At 40.9% G+C, this 17,861-nt stretch overlaps 2 protein-coding genes across 5 annotated transcripts in view; one reads left to right on the top strand and one right to left on the bottom strand.

Moving 5' to 3' along the window:
- ANKRD27 (ankyrin repeat domain 27) overlaps positions 1-9,873 on the top strand; it is a 48,960-nt gene extending 39,087 nt beyond the window's left edge. For all 4 annotated transcript variants that reach the window (XM_064459523.1, XM_064459524.1, XM_064459522.1 and 1 more), the window contains 6 exons: positions 2,348-2,467; positions 3,066-3,227; positions 4,137-4,245; positions 5,597-5,678; positions 6,241-6,313; positions 8,147-9,873. In XM_064459523.1, coding sequence (XP_064315593.1) covers positions 2,348-2,467; positions 3,066-3,227; positions 4,137-4,245; positions 5,597-5,678; positions 6,241-6,313; positions 8,147-8,422 — 822 coding nt within the window. In that variant the 3' untranslated portion in view covers positions 8,423-9,873. The remainder of the gene's footprint in view (positions 1-2,347; positions 2,468-3,065; positions 3,228-4,136; positions 4,246-5,596; positions 5,679-6,240; positions 6,314-8,146) is intronic.
- Positions 9,874-11,966: 2,093 nt separating this feature from the next.
- PDCD5 (programmed cell death 5) lies at positions 11,967-16,808 on the bottom strand. Its single transcript, XM_064459521.1, has 6 exons — positions 16,658-16,808; positions 15,471-15,511; positions 14,213-14,274; positions 13,665-13,756; positions 13,358-13,429; positions 11,967-12,967 (listed from the first exon to the last, which is right to left on the bottom strand). Exons 1-6 carry the CDS (start codon positions 16,721-16,723, stop codon positions 12,920-12,922), a joined length of 381 nt encoding a protein of 126 aa, XP_064315591.1. The 5' UTR covers positions 16,724-16,808; the 3' UTR covers positions 11,967-12,919.
- Between the last annotated feature and the right edge of the window lie 1,053 nt (positions 16,809-17,861).

The raw sequence follows: 17,861 nt of genomic DNA, 5'->3' as shown, positions 1-17,861 counted from the left end.
TTTGTATCTTCAGCTGCCACAGTATTAGATATTTACTGTATCTTCAACTCATTTAAGGCGATTACGAGCCAAGTGGAGTTCTGGGGATAGGAGAAAGCCTCATCCCTGACTTCAAATCACAGAATCACAGGTTGGAAGGGACCTCAGGGATCATCTAGTCCAACCTTTCTAGGAAGAGCACAGTCTAGACAAGATGGCCCAGACATCTTCACAAGAAGTCCAGACGACTTTTAAAGGTGTCCAACATGGTCAAGTCAACCACTTCCCTGGGGAGATTATTCCAATGGTGACTGTCCTCACTGTGAAAAATTTTCCTCTCGTGTCCAATCAGAATCTCCCCAAGAGCAATTTGTGTCCATTCCCCATTGTCCTCTCCATGTGACTCCTTGTAAAAAGGGAGTCTCCATCTTCTTTGTAGCTACCCCTTAAGTACTGGTACATGGTGATGAGATCCCCTCTGAGCGTCCTTTTCTCAAGGCTGAACAAACCCAGCTCTCCCAGCCTATCCCCATACGGCAGGCTTCCCAGTCCTTTGATCATCTTGGTGGCCCTTCTCTGGACCCCTTCCAGCCTGTCCACATCCTTTTTGTACAGCGGGGACCAGAACTGCACACAGTACTCCAGGTGTGGCCTGACAAGCGCTGAGTAGAGCAGGATAATAACTTCTTTCTCTCTGCTGGTGATGCCCTTTTTGATGCAACCCAGCATCCTGTTGGCCTTCCTGGCCGCAGCAGCACACTGTTCGCTCATGTTGATCTTCCTGTCCACCAGGACCCCCAGGTCCCTTTCCACAGAGCTGCTCTCCAGCCAGGTGGATCCCAGTCTGTGCTGCACCCCCTGATTATGTTTTCCCAGGTGCATGACCTTACACTTCTCCTTGTTGAACTTCATAAGGTTCTTGCTGGCCCACTGCTCCAGCCTATCCAGATCCTCCTGCAGAGCAGCTCTCCCTTCCGGAGTGCCTACTTCCCCACTCAACTTGGTGTCATCAGCAAACTTCATCAGGCTACACTTGATGCCGTTATCCAGATCACTTATAAAGACATTGAATAACATTGGGCCCAGTATTGATCCCTGGGGGACTCCACTAGTGACAGCTTGCCAGTTTGAGAAAGAGCTAATTACCACCACCCTTTGGGTGTGGCCTGTCAGCCAGTTCCCCACCCACTGCACAGACCACTTGCCTAGGCCATAACGGATTAATTTCTCCAGGAGGAGACTGGGGGTGACTGTATCAAAGGCCTTGGAGAAGTCTGGGTAGACAATGTCCACTGCCCGCCCCATGTTAACCAGGCCAGTCACCTTGTCATAGAAGGCCACCAGGTTTGTCAAGCACGATCTGCCTTTAGTGAAGCCATGTTGGCATTTCCCAGTCACGTGCTTCATTTGACTTGTGAGGGCCCCCAGGAGGATTCGTTCCAGGACTTTCCCAGGGACTGAAGTAAGGCTGATGGGCCTAGAGTTACCCGGATCGTCCCTTGAGCCCTTCTTGTAGATAGGGGTAACATTTGCCTTCCTCCAGTCCTCTGGGACATCCCCCGCTCTCCATGACTTCTGAAAGATTATGGAGAGTGGCCTTGCGATGATGTCAGCCAGCTCTCTCAGCACCCTCGGGTGGATGGCATCAGGGCCCATTGATTTGTAGGGGAAGCATAAGCGGTGTGAAGGAGAAGCATGAGGTGGTATGGGGAGGATATCAATACAGGAGGGAGAGTAAATGAGATGGCAAAAATAATGATGGTGAGAAAGCAGTTGCAGACATGCAAATGGGAATATGCAGATAAGTGGGAAACTAGGGTTCTAAGAGTAAGGACCTGAGGACTGTAAGAGGAAAAAAATTTTGAGAATTTTGAAGATGATGGGGAGACAAAGCACTAGGGAAGCAAGAAGAAAGAATACAACTCAAACTTGTAGGTTAATGAAGGTTAGGTTATGGGGTATGTTCACGAACATGAAGAACGCCTTCCAAGTATTCTGATGAGTTTGGGATGTGGGGAAGGAGTTTGGAAGCACCACTGTTTGTGTGTGCATTTGCTTTTGATGTTTTGTTAAGTTATTGATTATGTAAGTTTTTCACATACCTCGAGTTTTGTTTTCTGGCCTTTCTTTCAGTTGCTTAAAGTTTTTTTTCCAAGTCTGTGGTAAAATATGAAAATTAGTATGATAGGAGGGGATGCTTGTGGTTGTCATCTGTTTGGCAAAGATGAGACTTGTTTTCTCCATCCTTTTTCTTCCATTTCTTTTTCATTCTAGATCTCAAAAAAAACCATTAAAAAAAAAGGGGGAGGATTTCACTGCATGATTATGGTTAGCTGGTATCTTAAAGAGTTGTTACTTCTTTCAATAGGTGGTAAAGTGTCTGATGGATTACAATGCTAAACAAAATAAAAAGGATATATACGGAAATACTCCTTTAATTTATGCATGCTTGAATGGTCAGTATGAGACTACTGCCTTGTTGTTGCAGGTAAGATCACTGAAAACAGAATATTCAGAATAGTATTTCTTACATGATGTCTGCATTTATCCAGTACTCAGGATCAGTACTTTTATTTACACATTTCTCTGTCAAAACTACCTGGGGAAAAAATAAGAGTATTATTTGCTATCTCACTCGTTTCAATCCCTTGCCTTCCCTTCATGGTTTTTTATTAGATAAATATTACTTTACTGTTGCACAGCTAGCTGTTTTAATGGAACTTTTCTGTGGCAGGTGTTAGGTTTTCTTGCTTATGATTCTATTGCATAGGGTTTTTTGAGTTTTTTGTGATTCTTTTTTTTTTTAAATATCTCTTAAAACTTGGAATATGTAGTAGATACATGCAAAAATGAAATCCATTATATACGGCTATGAGAGAGGGGGAAATAATATGATCAGGTGGCCTACTGTTGAACTGGTGATTGCTAGCATATGCTTTCTGTGTTCATATACAGCTACTAGGCTTCTGTGGCATTGTTCTCATTCATACATTGAAAATAAAAGGAGAGAAAAACAGAGGAGTAATGTGGTATCTCCATTCCATGCTACCCTGTCTTTATAACTTCAATTTTATCTTGCTGTCCAGCATGGGGCTTCTGTTAACCTTTCTAATGCCAAAGGAAATACAGCACTGCACGAGGCCGTGATAGGAAAGAACGAAGCGCTGGTAGACTTGCTACTCCAGAATGGTGCACTGACACACATAAGGAACGAAAGGAACTGTACCCCTGCAGACTGTGCCGAGCCGGTGAGTGCAGAAAGCTCATTTCTAAGGTTAGATTTTCCTAAAGTTCCCTGTGCGTAATGTAGGAAAGAAAACAAATACAACTATTTGTCACAACAATATTTGCCAAGGCTTCTGTATTTAACAATTATGCGTGATATAAAGACTTAAGGTGCCTGTTTATTGTACAACATACAATATGACACCAGTAGTATATGAGATCTGTTGCATTTCTAAAACAAGTTATTCTAGACAAAAAGGATGAGCCTAGAAAGAGTGAAAGCACATCCATGAATAAAAATGGCATTAAGATCTATGCTGGTAATGCCAGAGAGAGCAGAAGAAATGTTGAATGTAGAAAAATGAATGACTTTCACTAATCAGTTACACTGCTAGCAATCTTTCTTGTTCCACCCAGCATCTTCTTCTCTTTATACCTTATGATACCTTTTATGTTGTCATCAATAACTCTGACCTTCTGCTTTAGTAATAGCAAAAACATAATATGAAACCTTAAATCATAAATAATTATTTCACTCTTTAAATTATTGGATTCATGGTCCCTATCTTTATTGGCTTAAACAGCCTCTGAGATGTAGCGTAATGACCACAAAATTCCGTTCTGAATCAATTTTAGTATGTGTATTACCATTTAAACTGAAATTAGCTTAGCCATGAACAACACAGGTTAAAGTAATAGGTCAAGACTACATCATCACTGCTCCGATACAGTGCAACTTGTGGAATGCTGATTTTGTCCCTGCCCAAATTGATACAATTTAAAGTTTGTGTTTATAATGACGTATTTTTGTGAGCGTTACATTCATTTTGGCATCATTAATTAACACATTCTGCATAGACTAGAATCCTAAATTGTACTGATGTTTTTCTTTTTCTTTAATAATGGTGAAAATGGGAAATTTAAAAATTAAGAATTCGAATATCATTAAGTTGCTGGAAACAGCACCAAGCTATGTGCCTACATCAGCAGAGAGAGAAAAGGAATGTGAGCAGCATGCTACTATCAAGATAAGAAGAAAAGGTACATGTCATATTTCCACTGGTATGAATAAAAAGGGATTTAAGAATTCACGTGTGACTACATATAATTAAAGGACAGACAACTATTTTGCATATTTATTACTGGTAACACCTAAAATACTATAACTAAATGCAGCAGACTTTGTGTTATATTCATGACGTGGCTGCAAACTCAGTTTTCACTTTTTTGGTGCGTGGGAGGGGGATTTTACATACAAAAACATTTGAAGTTAAGAAGCATGCCATATTTGAGATTATATCATTAGCCATGTAATAATTGTCCATTTCAGTGCAAAGTAAAACAGATTAATTTAAATCACCTCTAGTTGTCATTTAGTTTGCCCTAAAACAGGGTAGGGAGTGATCTTTCCATGGGTTACTGTCTCTCGTGTTATGGGACAGGAATAAGAGCTAACTGTCTAAACTGTTAAGCACTGTTTGCAAAAGAATGTCTTTCAGTAAATGGCCACATATAGTACAGTCTAAGCACATATGTTGAGACACATGGTACAGTTTGACAATACAGCTGAGCTGATGTAATGACTTATTGCCACTTGAAAGAGATGATGTTACTCACCGTCCATCCTCACCTCTTCCCTCTCGCCCTCAGCTTCTGGTCTTGCTTATCCACTACTTTCCTTATGCTGGTTCAGAAGTATTACAGATTGATTTTCAAGCTGATAGTGTTCACCAGCCTGGGGCGAGGGGTGTACCAAGTTTTGTGGTGAGCTAGACAACTCAGCATAGTAGAGGACTCGCTGCCATCAGCACCGTGGAAGGACAACAGTGAGGCTGCATGAGCAGGAATTAGGGAAGATGAGGAGTGGGAGTGCCCATTTCAGCATCCATGAATTTTAGTTAGGCTTTTCAGAATAACTCTTGCCTGCTTCCCTGGGAAAGACTGTGAATGTTTCATTAATACAAAACTAAAATTAATCACAGTATCCTGATGCCAAAGATTGATATAATCCTTTCAAATATTACACAGTACTAAAAGAACAACAGAAGACATGAGTAGGTAGTATTAATGAAGAGGTGGTACAGCATCTGTGTGTTAGTTAATTCAGGCTTGTCAAAATTGGAATTAAGGGCCTCAAAGTCCAGAATTACATGGTCTCTTCAGAAGCTTGGCCAGTCATGCTAATCTGATGAATACCTACTCCTGTGACTTAAAATGCTTTAAAATCTCCAGAGATAAATTGCAACTCTGATTCAGGTTATTACTATTAGAGTTTTACTGTAAGATTTTAACTCTGATGTCAGTAGATACCACTTTTCATTCAGAACTGTGTTTTTTAATTCTTAAGTGTGACTCCATTGTAATTTTAGCTGCCTGTTCTTTTAAACCCTAGTGGATTCTAAGCCATGTGAGAAAGCTGATGATCCGATAAGCAGACAACTTCAACTGGTCCAATCAATTAACAGATTTAACAAGTAAGCATAGAAGCTTCCTCAGAAGTAAGTTTATTGCTTCCCATAAGTGAACAAAAAGTACAACCTTTAATAGAGCCCAAAAGTGGGTCAAGCATTGTTACACATCACATATGACTAATTCGACAGTAGATGTTAATCCTCCAAGGCACGCACATTCATATCACCAGACAGATGTTCTAGGCATGACATACTCACTGTGGTGACAGCAGTGATGTGCTGTGCAGTGGGAGGGAAGATCTGGCTGGCAGAGGAGCCCTTGCAAATGTATTTAAAATTGTTTTTGGCTAATACTTGGTGTACCGTAAGTTAAGAATTTCAAAGCCAGACCGTTTTAAAAATATTATCTTAGTGCTTCATGCAATGGTTAGTGTTTGCCTAGGATCTTTTTAAACGTTAATGTATATTCTGTAATAAAATACAGGGAATACTAGTAGGCTGTCATTTTGAGGTCAGGTAGTAGCCTTTCTATGTTGAGATAGTGCCACCTCGTGGGCTTTCTTTGGTTGGACGTTTGTGGAAAGATGTACATAGTTAAATTTAATTTCTTTAAAATATTTTTTAGAGCAAAACACTTACGGAGAACAATAACAAGAGATAAAAGTGTCCCTAATTTTGACTATCAGTTATTGCATCAGGTAGGTGGAAATACTTGCTTGAATTACTTGTGTAATACGGCAAATCGGTTTGTTTTGTCTGCTGTTAATATAGATACATGTAACGGGAAAGTTTTTTTTTACTAGTGGTGGTCAGAGAATCCCAAAAGTTCTGACCTGTCTGCTAAATTGTTAATGTTTCATCATTGCTCAAACTTCAGTGGTGCTTCTATAACACCTCTTAAACATCTTATTCTTACTTTCATACCCCTTAGGACTTTTATTGCAGGCTTCATCTCTGTATTGTTTTCTGTGTAACATCTAGCAAAACCTAGGTTATGCCAAGGCTTGAAAATCTCCTACAGCTTATCAGAGCTGTAGCCAAGCAGAGATACAAGGGAAGAATTTACAAGAGAAAAATTTTTCTGTTGATTAGAATTGGGGGTTGCATGGTAAGTCTGCTTGTAGGAGGAGCTTGTTTGCATGGGTAATAGCAAACTGTCTGTTGTGTTGCCAGCTGTGACACAAATGCATGTAATCCATTCATCTGTGGTTGGGGGCACTGTGGTGCCCTACGCCAGTCTGACTGTTGGCTGCTGCCCTCCACCCAGAGCACATGCTCCCTCGTCCTCCTTTACACTGGCTTTGACTCTCACTGGACCTTCTGCCAAGCCATTTCAGCATACTAAATCAAGAGGAAAACTAACCTATTCAAAAGAAAACAGTTTTCTGCCAGGTTAGTTCAGTAGCTGCACATTATTAGACTGACATAGCCTTGGAAATGCAGCCTCTGCCACTCATCTCCACCTAGAAAATGGAATACTGTTCTATTTCATAGAGCCCTTATGAGATTTAACATTTGCAAAGAGCCTTGAAAATGCCAAATTAATGCTATAGAACTGTAATATTTTATTAATGCTTTCTAGTATTAATGGTAATATCCCACTATTTAATTAAATGTGGGATTTAGGTTTTATACTTGTGGATCGCTGAAGGCAGTATGTCATGCAAGTACAGCAGGTGTCAGAAAACTAATATGCGACTATGATACACAGCACTTAACCATGTGCAACCATCATGGCTTTGTGAATTTACAGGTTATACAGCTCTAAATTGCCAGTGGGTTTAAACATGTATAATCTCCATCTGAAACATTTTCAAGATTGTTGCCATTATTTCAATAAAGGGCTATCATAATTAATGTCTGCCTTTAGTTCTTATCTTAAAAAAATCTGCTGTTAGCATGCTTGGATTCTCTTTTTTCTCTTAGTTAGTTTAACATTTGCAGAGCAGACAGTAATCAAGGAGAGCCACGCACTCTGAAAAGGAAAAATCAGGAGCAGATATGGAAATGGAAGATAAGAATAGTTGGAATGACCAAAGAGTCTTTAAGGGGAGTGGGGAGGGTGGCACATAAGATCTGTAAGCAGGGATTTTTTGCTTCTGCCTTCAGCAGTGCCTGGTTGTGCCTGTCTGTATTGCTATTTACACCTTTCTAATTGGCAAAAGAAGTGGCTGTTTATTTCAAGTACCTCGAGACTTGCATTACAAAAGGTATTTAGAAGAGATAGGATGATACTGGGATAGTGCAGTGAAAATAAGTTTTGGAATGCCTTCATTATCTTTTCAGTTCTGGTACTGATGCATGTACAGCCTGGGGCTGGCTGGCTGGCCTCTTCTTTTCTTGTATGTAGACCAAATATAATTACTGTCCTACAAAGTATGATATTTTTAATCCTTGGCTTTGTTCTCCATATAAAGAATACAATGAAATTAATGTGATAATTATATTCAAGAAACACTATATTCATTTTACTTCTTTGTAATGAAGGAATTAGACAATGCTTTTAACGCACCATTTTTCTACCCTCACAGTTAGCTATTAAAAGCTTTGATAAAACCAAGTTAAAATCTGTTGAAACGCTGGACCAGAGCAAAGTTAAGATGACTGACGCAGGATGCAGTGGTGAGTTTGTGAAACACGACAACATGATAGAAGTTCCTCACAGGAGTAAATTAATGCACCGAAGACACACTGTTAATGTGCCGCTTTCAGCAGATAATGTCATCGATAATAGTTTATCCAGCTCGAGAAATCCAAGTATTTCACAGTCAAGAGACTGCTGTGATGACTTGCTTTCAAAACATTGACAAGGAAGTGTGAATTTTATGTCAAAAACTGAGGAACTAGGCGATGTTAATTTCAGTAACCCTTCACTGTGTATCAAAGAATTCAGTGACGCTTGCAAGCCTGCCTTCGGAACAGAACAGAAGGACAACTCTTCAGCAGAAACAGAATGTTACTAGTATGGACGAAGATCGAATTGTTTATGTTGGAGGTAACTACACAGCCAGATCGTTATTGATCTCAACAAACAGGGACGTACCGAGATGTAGACAGCAAAATTACTTTCCTATTCTGCTTAGCACTTATTAAAAAAAAATTATATGTAACAGTAAACCAAATGAAACCCTGTATTGTATTTTACAGCCACCCACTTTGTTTTTAAAAGTCTTTGAATAATTTTTGCATTTTCAGTTTTTATCACTACATTGGATAACTATATATAAATATATATATTTATAAAGGTATATTGGATAACAAGGTATTTATTGCCAGAGGTAACTGAAATGTCTCTATTTTTATTGTAATGTTACAAACCATTATAGTATATATTTCTGTATATTTCAGTAGCTAGGAAAACAATTGTAACATCTGTGATGCCACATTAGAAATTTATACATGCTATTAATGTGAAGGGATGTAATCCTTGCTAATTTCTTTGCAACGCTTCCCTGTATTGGATCAGCAATATCAAGTTCTTATACAGGAGCCAAGATACTGAGAAAAAGTGGAGAGCCCTTGACAAACATAAACTTTGGACTCACTGTTTGCAGCCTAATTAAAAAAAACATATGCAGAAGCAAGCATGTATGAGGACACACAAAATTGTTTTATCCACATCCCCTCCCAAAGCAAGTCCTGCTAAAATGCACGAATTTTCGTGGTTTTGAACGTGGGCAACATCTGCAGACAAAACTGCTGCTTAGAATCCTGCCCTGGACTGCTCTTTAAAAAGGTGAAATTCCAGTTACGAAGGGTACTTCTCACATCAGTAAGCATGTGTTGGAATAAGCCAAGTATTACCCCAGTCCTAGAGGTGATCACTGGAGAATTGAAAGCTCCCAGGTAACTGAAATGGCTGCTTAGATTTGGACTTCATTTTCTACTGTTTCAGTTATGGTAGGAAAATGTGTAAATAGCATAAGCCAGGTTTCTAAGTGCAGTATTTTATTCTTGGCTCATCACATCCAGGTTTCATTTTATTTCATAAACTGTTTGTATGAATAATTCTATTTCTTTTAACTGTGGTATTAGTAAACTGTCTGGCAGAGTACAAAGCTGGAATACATACTGTTGATTTTTTTCAAATAACTTTTTCATCTAAGAGGCAAAATGTGCAATAAGTGCGCATATGGACATTTGGAGATGAGGGTCATGTGTTTATTTTTCTAATAATTTATGAGTTCACCTGATTTTCTAATGTGCCTTGGATTTGTGCCAAATGATGGAAAGAAAGTAAAACAACTCTTGAAAATGCTGTTTTCTTTGCGTGCGTTTTTCAAAGCACTGAGTCTTCTACACAGATTTCCTTGCTTTTGTTTTTGTAGGCATTTGAAGGCTTCACCTTGTGTCTGTGTGTAAATTGAGGGATCTGTTGGAATTCACTCTCAAGTTCAATATGACCTTCTTCCCTCCTACATTCATGGATTACTATTATTAGGTTGTGTGGTTTTGGATTTAAGGCATAGAGGTGTACAATATAAAATTGTTAGTGAAACCTAATTTTTTCACGTAACTTCCTTCTCTAGCTCCATTAAAAAGGTGGGATGGATGTTCAGCTATTGCAAGCCAAAAGACCAAGAGGAAAGAGATACAAACTAGGTTTTTTTTCTTGTGACACTACAAAGATGACCTAGGGTAAGTCACTTATCCTTAACTGTAGCACAGATAACTTAGATACTACTGACAAAGTTCACTTGTAGCTTAAACTTTCATAGATCTGACTTCCAGGCTAGACACTAAGAATTTTGCTTGTATTTACATTACACTATGTATTTAAATGATTCTTAAGACTTCTTGATGACATGGATGAGAAAAACCAGTTTATGAACTTTTTAATACTGGTGATACTGTGCTACAGAGTGTAAGTATGGAATATACTGCTGTAACTACTAAAAGTGAGTTAGCACAAAGACACTGAGTTCAGTACTAAGTCTTTTTTTTCTTGACCCTTAATAAGCATAGTATCGTTAAATAGCTTTGGAAACAGGTTTTAAGATAGCTTATTAAACTACTTTTGGAAGGTTTAGAGATACGTATCAGAGGATGTGAACTCTGAATTTAGTTACTTGCATTTTTTCTAATAAAAACGAATTTTGAATACAACAGGTTATGGAAAACAACTTGTTCAGTACTGTTACATTTTAGGCATAAAGTGTTTTGTTGTATTGTATGCAAGTGTTGCAACAGCTTGCATCGATGAAACGCTCCCAAGTTTCAGCCTCGATATGGTTATGTAATTCTTTGTGGATTTTACTCTTAGATTTTAAGAATTGGCCAACACTTAAAGCAGTGCTTGCCTTTGAACACTCCCCCAGTGAAATACAAAATTTGCAGAAAAAAAACATAGTAGCTTACTAAGGCAACTTAATGCAGACTTGGTGCATACTGCCTACTGTGTTTTTTAACAAAATCTGTATTTTAAGACATGTGAGAGGAATTTTTTTTTCTTCAGAGTTTATAGAAAAAGTACAAATTTCTTAAAATAAACTTGAGTTTTCTATTCTATTACAGTATCATAACACTGGTCCTTGTGAACCTGAGGCTACTTAGGTGACCGAGCCATGCTTTGATTTTATTCAGTGTTCAGTCTAGGATAAAGCTTATTTCCAGGCATTTTGGATACATAGTGTATGTTCAAAAAAAGCCACCTAAATGCAAAACAGTTCCACTATAATCTAAATGATGGAAAGATAATGACTAACAGATTATTCAGGTAAATGAAATAGCTTGCAAGTTTCCTTTGACATGCTTAACCAAGCTTGTAATTAAAAAATACCTTAATATTCAAAGATCTGATCATCAAAGGCTAAACTGGAATAGGATTTGAAGGAAGCTGCCCCTAGCAATCTGTAGTGCAGAGACTGATGAAGTCAACTTCATGACACTTGGGATTTGTCTGCAAAGCATGTTACTGTACAATCCAGTTTAACTGTGAAAAAGTTGTAAGCAAAATAAATCCAAACCATTACTTCATTTTGACAACTGAGATTCTGGAACAGCTGCTTCAGAGGAAGTGCAAGGCAATAAAGATTATGTTGGTATAAGCAGAATTTGATAAACTTGGGAATGGGAATGTGAAGTGTGGATGTTTAGGATATATCTGTAACCCTAACAGGAAAACGTTTAAACCATCTATCACCACACCTTGCCTTGAAACTCTTCACACTGGTAAAGGGTCATTACTCTAAAGAAATACAGCATACACCCATGATACTACTGAAGTTAAGGAATCCTAATTACATAGACAAGCAAAATGCCCAGTCTAGTCCAAATGAAACAAAAATAACAGCCGTTTAAATATTTTTTAACCACATCCACACAAGATGAAAAAAAAAAAACCACTAGTGCTCACTTTAAACAATTTTATTCTGTTCCAAAAAACATTGTGGTTGGGATCGTACATATTCCTGTTAAATTATGTCAGAAAAGGGTTGTGTGGTGGTAGAGTATATGTCAGCATTTTACAGTATTTAGCCTACATATTTCCATAACCATATTTTTGAAGAAACATATAGCACAAGTTCAGTTCTACATTATGCATGCAGGAGTTGCAGAAAGTTTAGGAAAAGGTCCTTTTTTCAAGGTAAGAAACACTCCAGCCATTTGATAAAAATGGAGGTAGTTTTAAGAATATACGATACCAAGTGTCTGAACAGTGCTGTATTACACAGTTAACTTGCTTTTTTTGAGATAGCTTGATTACTTCATAGGGGAACAGTTCAGTTTTATGCTGGTTACAGTTTCTTTACACAGACTGCCTCGTACGAAGCCGTCTGATTCACATACTACTTTGGTACCTTCACTTTATTTTATAAATTTCCAGTAAGGACTTGAGAGCCAGTGAGCTGCTGGATAGGCTTCCTTCAGGGGCTAAGGAAATCTCATTTCTAACACTTCTGTGATTTAAAACCTGGAGGTAAGGCCTTAAACTCCTAGAGGGAGGGGCTGTTCCCAGCACTACACTTAGCTCCTCCTCCTCATGTTAGGGTATCTCCAATAGCAGCAAGTTAAGTGTGTGCAATTGCTGAAAGCATAGCTTACACACAGAGTAAGGGGCAACAAAATTTTCATGCTAAGGAAGCAGTGGGGAACCCCACACTGCTCAGGCCTCTTGTACTACAAAATATAAGTTACAAAATCCCCTTCTCAGATTTATTTTACAAGACAATTTCATTTATTGGCCTTTCTGTTAAAAAAAAAAAGTAAAGAAGCGTAAACATTTTCAGATCTTGCATTCCGCCTGGTAACAGTATCTTGCCTTTTTCCAGGACTTTTGTTTGGCAGACAGTCTTATAGTAGTATTAATAATCGTCCTCTTCATCAGAATCCAATACTTTCCTTCTGTTGAACTAAAATGAAATCCATGAAGTAAAAACAGAAGGGTCACGGTGAATCCAACATAGAGCAAGCCTTTCAAACTTGGCGCATTTGACAATACATTACACGGGAGCAGAACATTCACCCCATCACAACCCACCCCTCCCCAAGTCCCCGCCTGCCATAATGGTATGGGACAGACATAGGGAAGTCTGTCTCATAGGAGAACACTGATATCCCAGTGCCAGTATCTGCAAATTATGTTATTGATAAGGACTGCTATGATTTAGTCCCAGTACTTACCAGTGTAGTTAAGAGAGGTGGTAAATACAAAGTCAAGTTCTACCCTGAACCGAAATGGTCCAATACATGCAATTTTCTGCTCTAACAAATTAAAATTAGATTTAGGAAGCGAAGCTTACCTTTACTGTTGTTTTCTTTTCTGTTTGCTGACTCACTTTTTCAAGTATTTCTATCAAACCTTGTTCTGATACCTAGGAAAGCGAAAGAAAAGCCATATGAACACATTCTGAGACATGCTTAGTATCAAACAAGTGAATCACACTTTCCCTTTTTATAAAAGGTGTTTGATGGAATGATATAATAGTATTTAGAAGCTCTCAATTTTCAGTTACTTAATTTACAGATATTAAAAACATCATCTTTTTTTTAGTGAATTAGGTTTGAAAATTAATATGTGCAAGAAAGAATTAGAAAAACATAACTCACCTTTCCAGCTAGCTGTCCAAATCTTGCCATCTGTATAAGGTAATTCTCTACTGCTTTTGCTTTGTCTGGTTTCACAAGTGCTAAATTGCTTACTGCAACAAAAACAGGCTCTGTTCATTTTGTTTTAAAACATACTCAAATACCTTCACTAGTAACTAAAAAGTGACAAATGTCCCTATGAAACTCTTCTTTGTGCCACGGTCATGAAATAAATTGAAAAAGGCATTTTCATTTATACAAAATAAAGATACAAGACAGTTATATTTCTTACTTTTACATACTTGTTCCTAATTAGGTTAAGTAATGTCAACTCTCACCACAATTCCTACTATTAACAAAAAAAAAAATTAGTTAACATCATTCAGCCATCAGTTAACGCCCCCCCTCCAATCACCGATATCACCAACTGAAAAACTATAATAGTTTTATCCTTCCATCAACAACAATATTTTTCTAGTCTGGTCTGTATACAAGCACGTACGTGCTTGATTTGAGCAGCACTGGAGTACGCTAGACGAGAATTTTTTATCAGAAAATTACTTGCTTACATCTTGCACGAGCTGCTTGATCAAGAACTTGAGCTAAGATAGTATTTCTTATCTCTGCTTCCCTGTAATGAAAAATTAACCACACATTAGAGGTGGGATTTCAAATACCTAAAATAATGTACACAAAACAGCAAACTACAGAAGACTTTAGATTAATCTAAGTGACTTCTTGAGGTCCCTTCAAACCTTACATCTACATGGTTTCTTTTATAGCATTTTCTGTCATGTCTGCTCTACGTACACGGACAAAGTTACATAGCAGACAACATCTTCCAAGATGTCAAGATGGAGCTTACTACTTACACCGTATTACTGTTTGTTATTACAGCTTAAAGACAAAAGCCATGCTACCCACGATAAAGATTCTGCATTAAGTTCCATGTGGAATTTCACCAAAGGGAGCGTATGGTAGAGGAGGAACAGTCCAAGCAATTGCAAGACAGAACCAAACCTCATTATTTAAAGTTTTTCAGTAAGTCTTCATATACTTAAAACATTTGACTACGTATTTGCAAAACTGGCATTTTCCTTTATGCATTTCAGTTAATATGGACTTTGCGTGCAAAGTCTAACTGTTTAAACACTTATTTTCAGTTTTCTACTTAGTGCAAATACTAAATGCTGTTTCCACACTAAGCTCTGACACGAAATCATTTTGTTTCATATTTTTAACTGCAATAGCTGTCCCAGAAAAATAAAATCAGCTAGGAAAGCCTGTTCCCATTGCACTAATGGAGCCAAACCCAAATTAATCACTCAGACAAAACTCCAGTTTGGGAAGAGCTCTGCCAGCCTTCAAGATTTTCTTAGGACCAACCCTCACCAAGCCTGAAAAGCCAAGGCTTCTGAGTTCCAGAAGCAGATGACAGTGGGAGTGATGATGCTTCCCCAAAACATCCTATTATATCACTGAGGGTCATGAGGTTATTGCACTCTGAAGAGTCCCAGAGTAAAAATAAGCTGCTGCTGCTGCTGTTTTCGTCCACGCCCTCCCATCCCAGTCAGGGTTCAGACTGCCTGACAGCTCTAATACAGACCATCCAATATAGTCATGGCCTGGGAGCCACGCTGGGATCAATCAGATTTTAGCTATCCTTGGATTTAATCTTGGACATTTCTGCTTCTTTGTCGTTGGTTTTTCCAACAACAACAAAAACATGCAGGTGACTATCCCAATGAAATTAAATACTCAAAAAAAGAAGTAAAAGGTTAAAAATTACTAGATTTAAGACCAAAATTCAACAATTCTCATTCATACCTCTGTTTTGCTTCCTGTTGCGATGGATCACCAGAAGGATCCTAAAGAACGGTATCAGAATAAATATGATCACCCAAAAACATTCTATACAGTAACTTTAAATATTCCAGCAAGGTCACTGTAAGCTAAACCTGCCTGACCATGGATGAGATCCTGAAAGTAAGAATCTGCTGCCCTAGCAAATAAACATGCCACACTACATTTTCCTCACAAGGCAGTAATCCAAACTAGTGAGATGACTAGCGCTGCTGGATCTAGCCACAAATTGTTGTAGATTTGGACATTTAAAGGTCTTCCCATAGGGTCTAAGATAATAAACTTTCCCAAAGTCCAGAAAACAGACAAAAGCATTTTAAACCCATTAAAGCAAGCTAAAAGCAAATGAAATTAAATGTAACGCTTTGTATTTATCAATACAGAAGAAACCACAGTCCTAGCATGGTATTTTGGGACCTATGTAGGCAGCAGAGATTACTATTCAGGAGCAAATAACAAAAAGCCTGGGGAAAAATGAACTTTATGTTGAACCTGCACCTCAAATTTTATAGGTAACATATAGCGTGAAAGCAGAATGGGAAACCACACAGAGAAAGGAAACGAGCTGATCATAGATATGGAAGGAACAGGAACAGCGGAACAGATTGACGCACTTCAGCCCTGAAAAGAGATGACTGAACCAACTGACGATGGGAATCCATAAAGTTATGAGCGGCACGGAAAGCGGCCGCGAGAGGGAAAAGTCCTGAACCTTGCAGGCAGCAGCCCGGGCAGGCGGCGGGCCCGAAGCGCCAGAAGGCGACGGCCGCTCAGGCGGCGGGTGAAGAGGAGGACGCGGCCGTGGGGCCGGGCCGGGCGCCCGGCGCACCCTCGCCCCCCCCCCCGGGACCAACCACCGAGGCCGCACCCGGCGACGCTTCCAGCCGAAGGGCCGCGCCGGGCAGAGGCAGGGCCGCTCCCCTCCGGCCGAGGCCCTTCGCCCCTCAGAGCCCCCCGGGCGCGCCCCCGCTCCCCCAGAGGTGGCCGCCACACGCGCCCTAGGTGGGTTGGGGCGGAGGGACAGGCCCTGCCGCCGCCAGTGAGCGCCCGGCTCCCCCTGACGCGGCGGCAAAAAAAAGCGGGGGCGGCGGCGGCGGCGCCGCGCTGCGGTGCGGGGCAGTACCGGCGGTGCGGGCGCCGCCGCGCCTTACCCCGTGCTTGGCCTGCAGCTCGGCCAGCCGCTGCTTCCGCAGCGCCTCCAACTCCTCGTCCGCCATGCCTGAGGGCCGGCCGCGCGGCGCCGCGCCTGCGCCGCCACGCCAGACGCCGCCAATCCACCGCCGAGCGCGCGGCCGGGGCGGGGCGGGGCGGGGCGGGGCGGGGGTCGGGTCTCTCGGCAGGGCCCCGATGCGGCGGAGGTGTCGGTCAGTCCGCCCCTCCTCTTGGGCGGCCCTACTGGGACTCCTAGCTCTCCTCAGCCCCGTTCCACGCCCCAGCTCGTCGCGGTGCCCAAGCTGACGGCTCGCGATCCGACCGCGTCCTGGCGGTTTCCCGGCCCGCCAGGCCCGCCCGCGGTCTCACCTTTCCGGCGCAGCGGCCGTAGCTCCAGCGGCAGCAGGGCTGTGAGGAGAAGGCGAGGGAACTGACAGCCCCTTCTCTGAGCGCTGCCCGCGTAAGGAGCCCGGGCCGGGCTAGGCCTGGCTGCTTGCTCTGTGGCGCGGTTTCTGTGGGGACGCGATGCGGAGTGGTTGTGCCGCGCCCCGTGAGCTGCTGCTGGGCTGAGAGAAACAGGGTGGGCTTGGTGTGCGCGTCTGGCTGTGGCGCTATAGCCTGCTACCGTTATCGTAGCCACCGACCTTGGGCTCGTGGCTCTGTCCCCTCTAGGTTCTCCGATGTCCTCAAAAAAAAAAAAAAAAAAAGCGTGGGTGGGGGGTGGGCAGGATTTGGTTAAACTTCTCACCTATGCAATACTGACTGGTGTTTCCTCAAGATCTGTTCAGCTGTGACTCCCCAAGAAATAACTCACTGCGCTGTGACCACTTCTTCCGAGCTTAATCCACGGTTGTCAACTGGGGCTAAGAACAGTGTGAAACAGCATGGTCTCCTGCCCCTCTGCTACGAGGTCTGGCCCTGCCCCTGGAAACTAGTGTAGAAAGCTGACAAAAGGCACTGGCCTTCATCAGGCCTGGTACAAATTCACTCCAATATAAATTCAGAGCAACTAATGTGATCACACCCACTTGATAGCTTCAGTCATGTTAAATGACTAACTTTGACACCTCAAATTCTGTCTTTTAATGTTGATCAGTCACATATTAAAGGCTGTATGTTTATCACTCTACCTTAAGATTTTATTTAACCAAAGAAACAACTTGAACACGAGAAGCTGTTTGTCATGGTTCAGCCTCAGTCAGC

The sequence above is a fragment of the Phalacrocorax carbo genome, chromosome 8 (genome assembly GCF_963921805.1).
Source record: "Phalacrocorax carbo chromosome 8, bPhaCar2.1, whole genome shotgun sequence".
NCBI lineage: Eukaryota > Metazoa > Chordata > Aves > Suliformes > Phalacrocoracidae > Phalacrocorax > Phalacrocorax carbo.
This window is presented reverse-complemented; position numbering and strand designations above follow the sequence as displayed.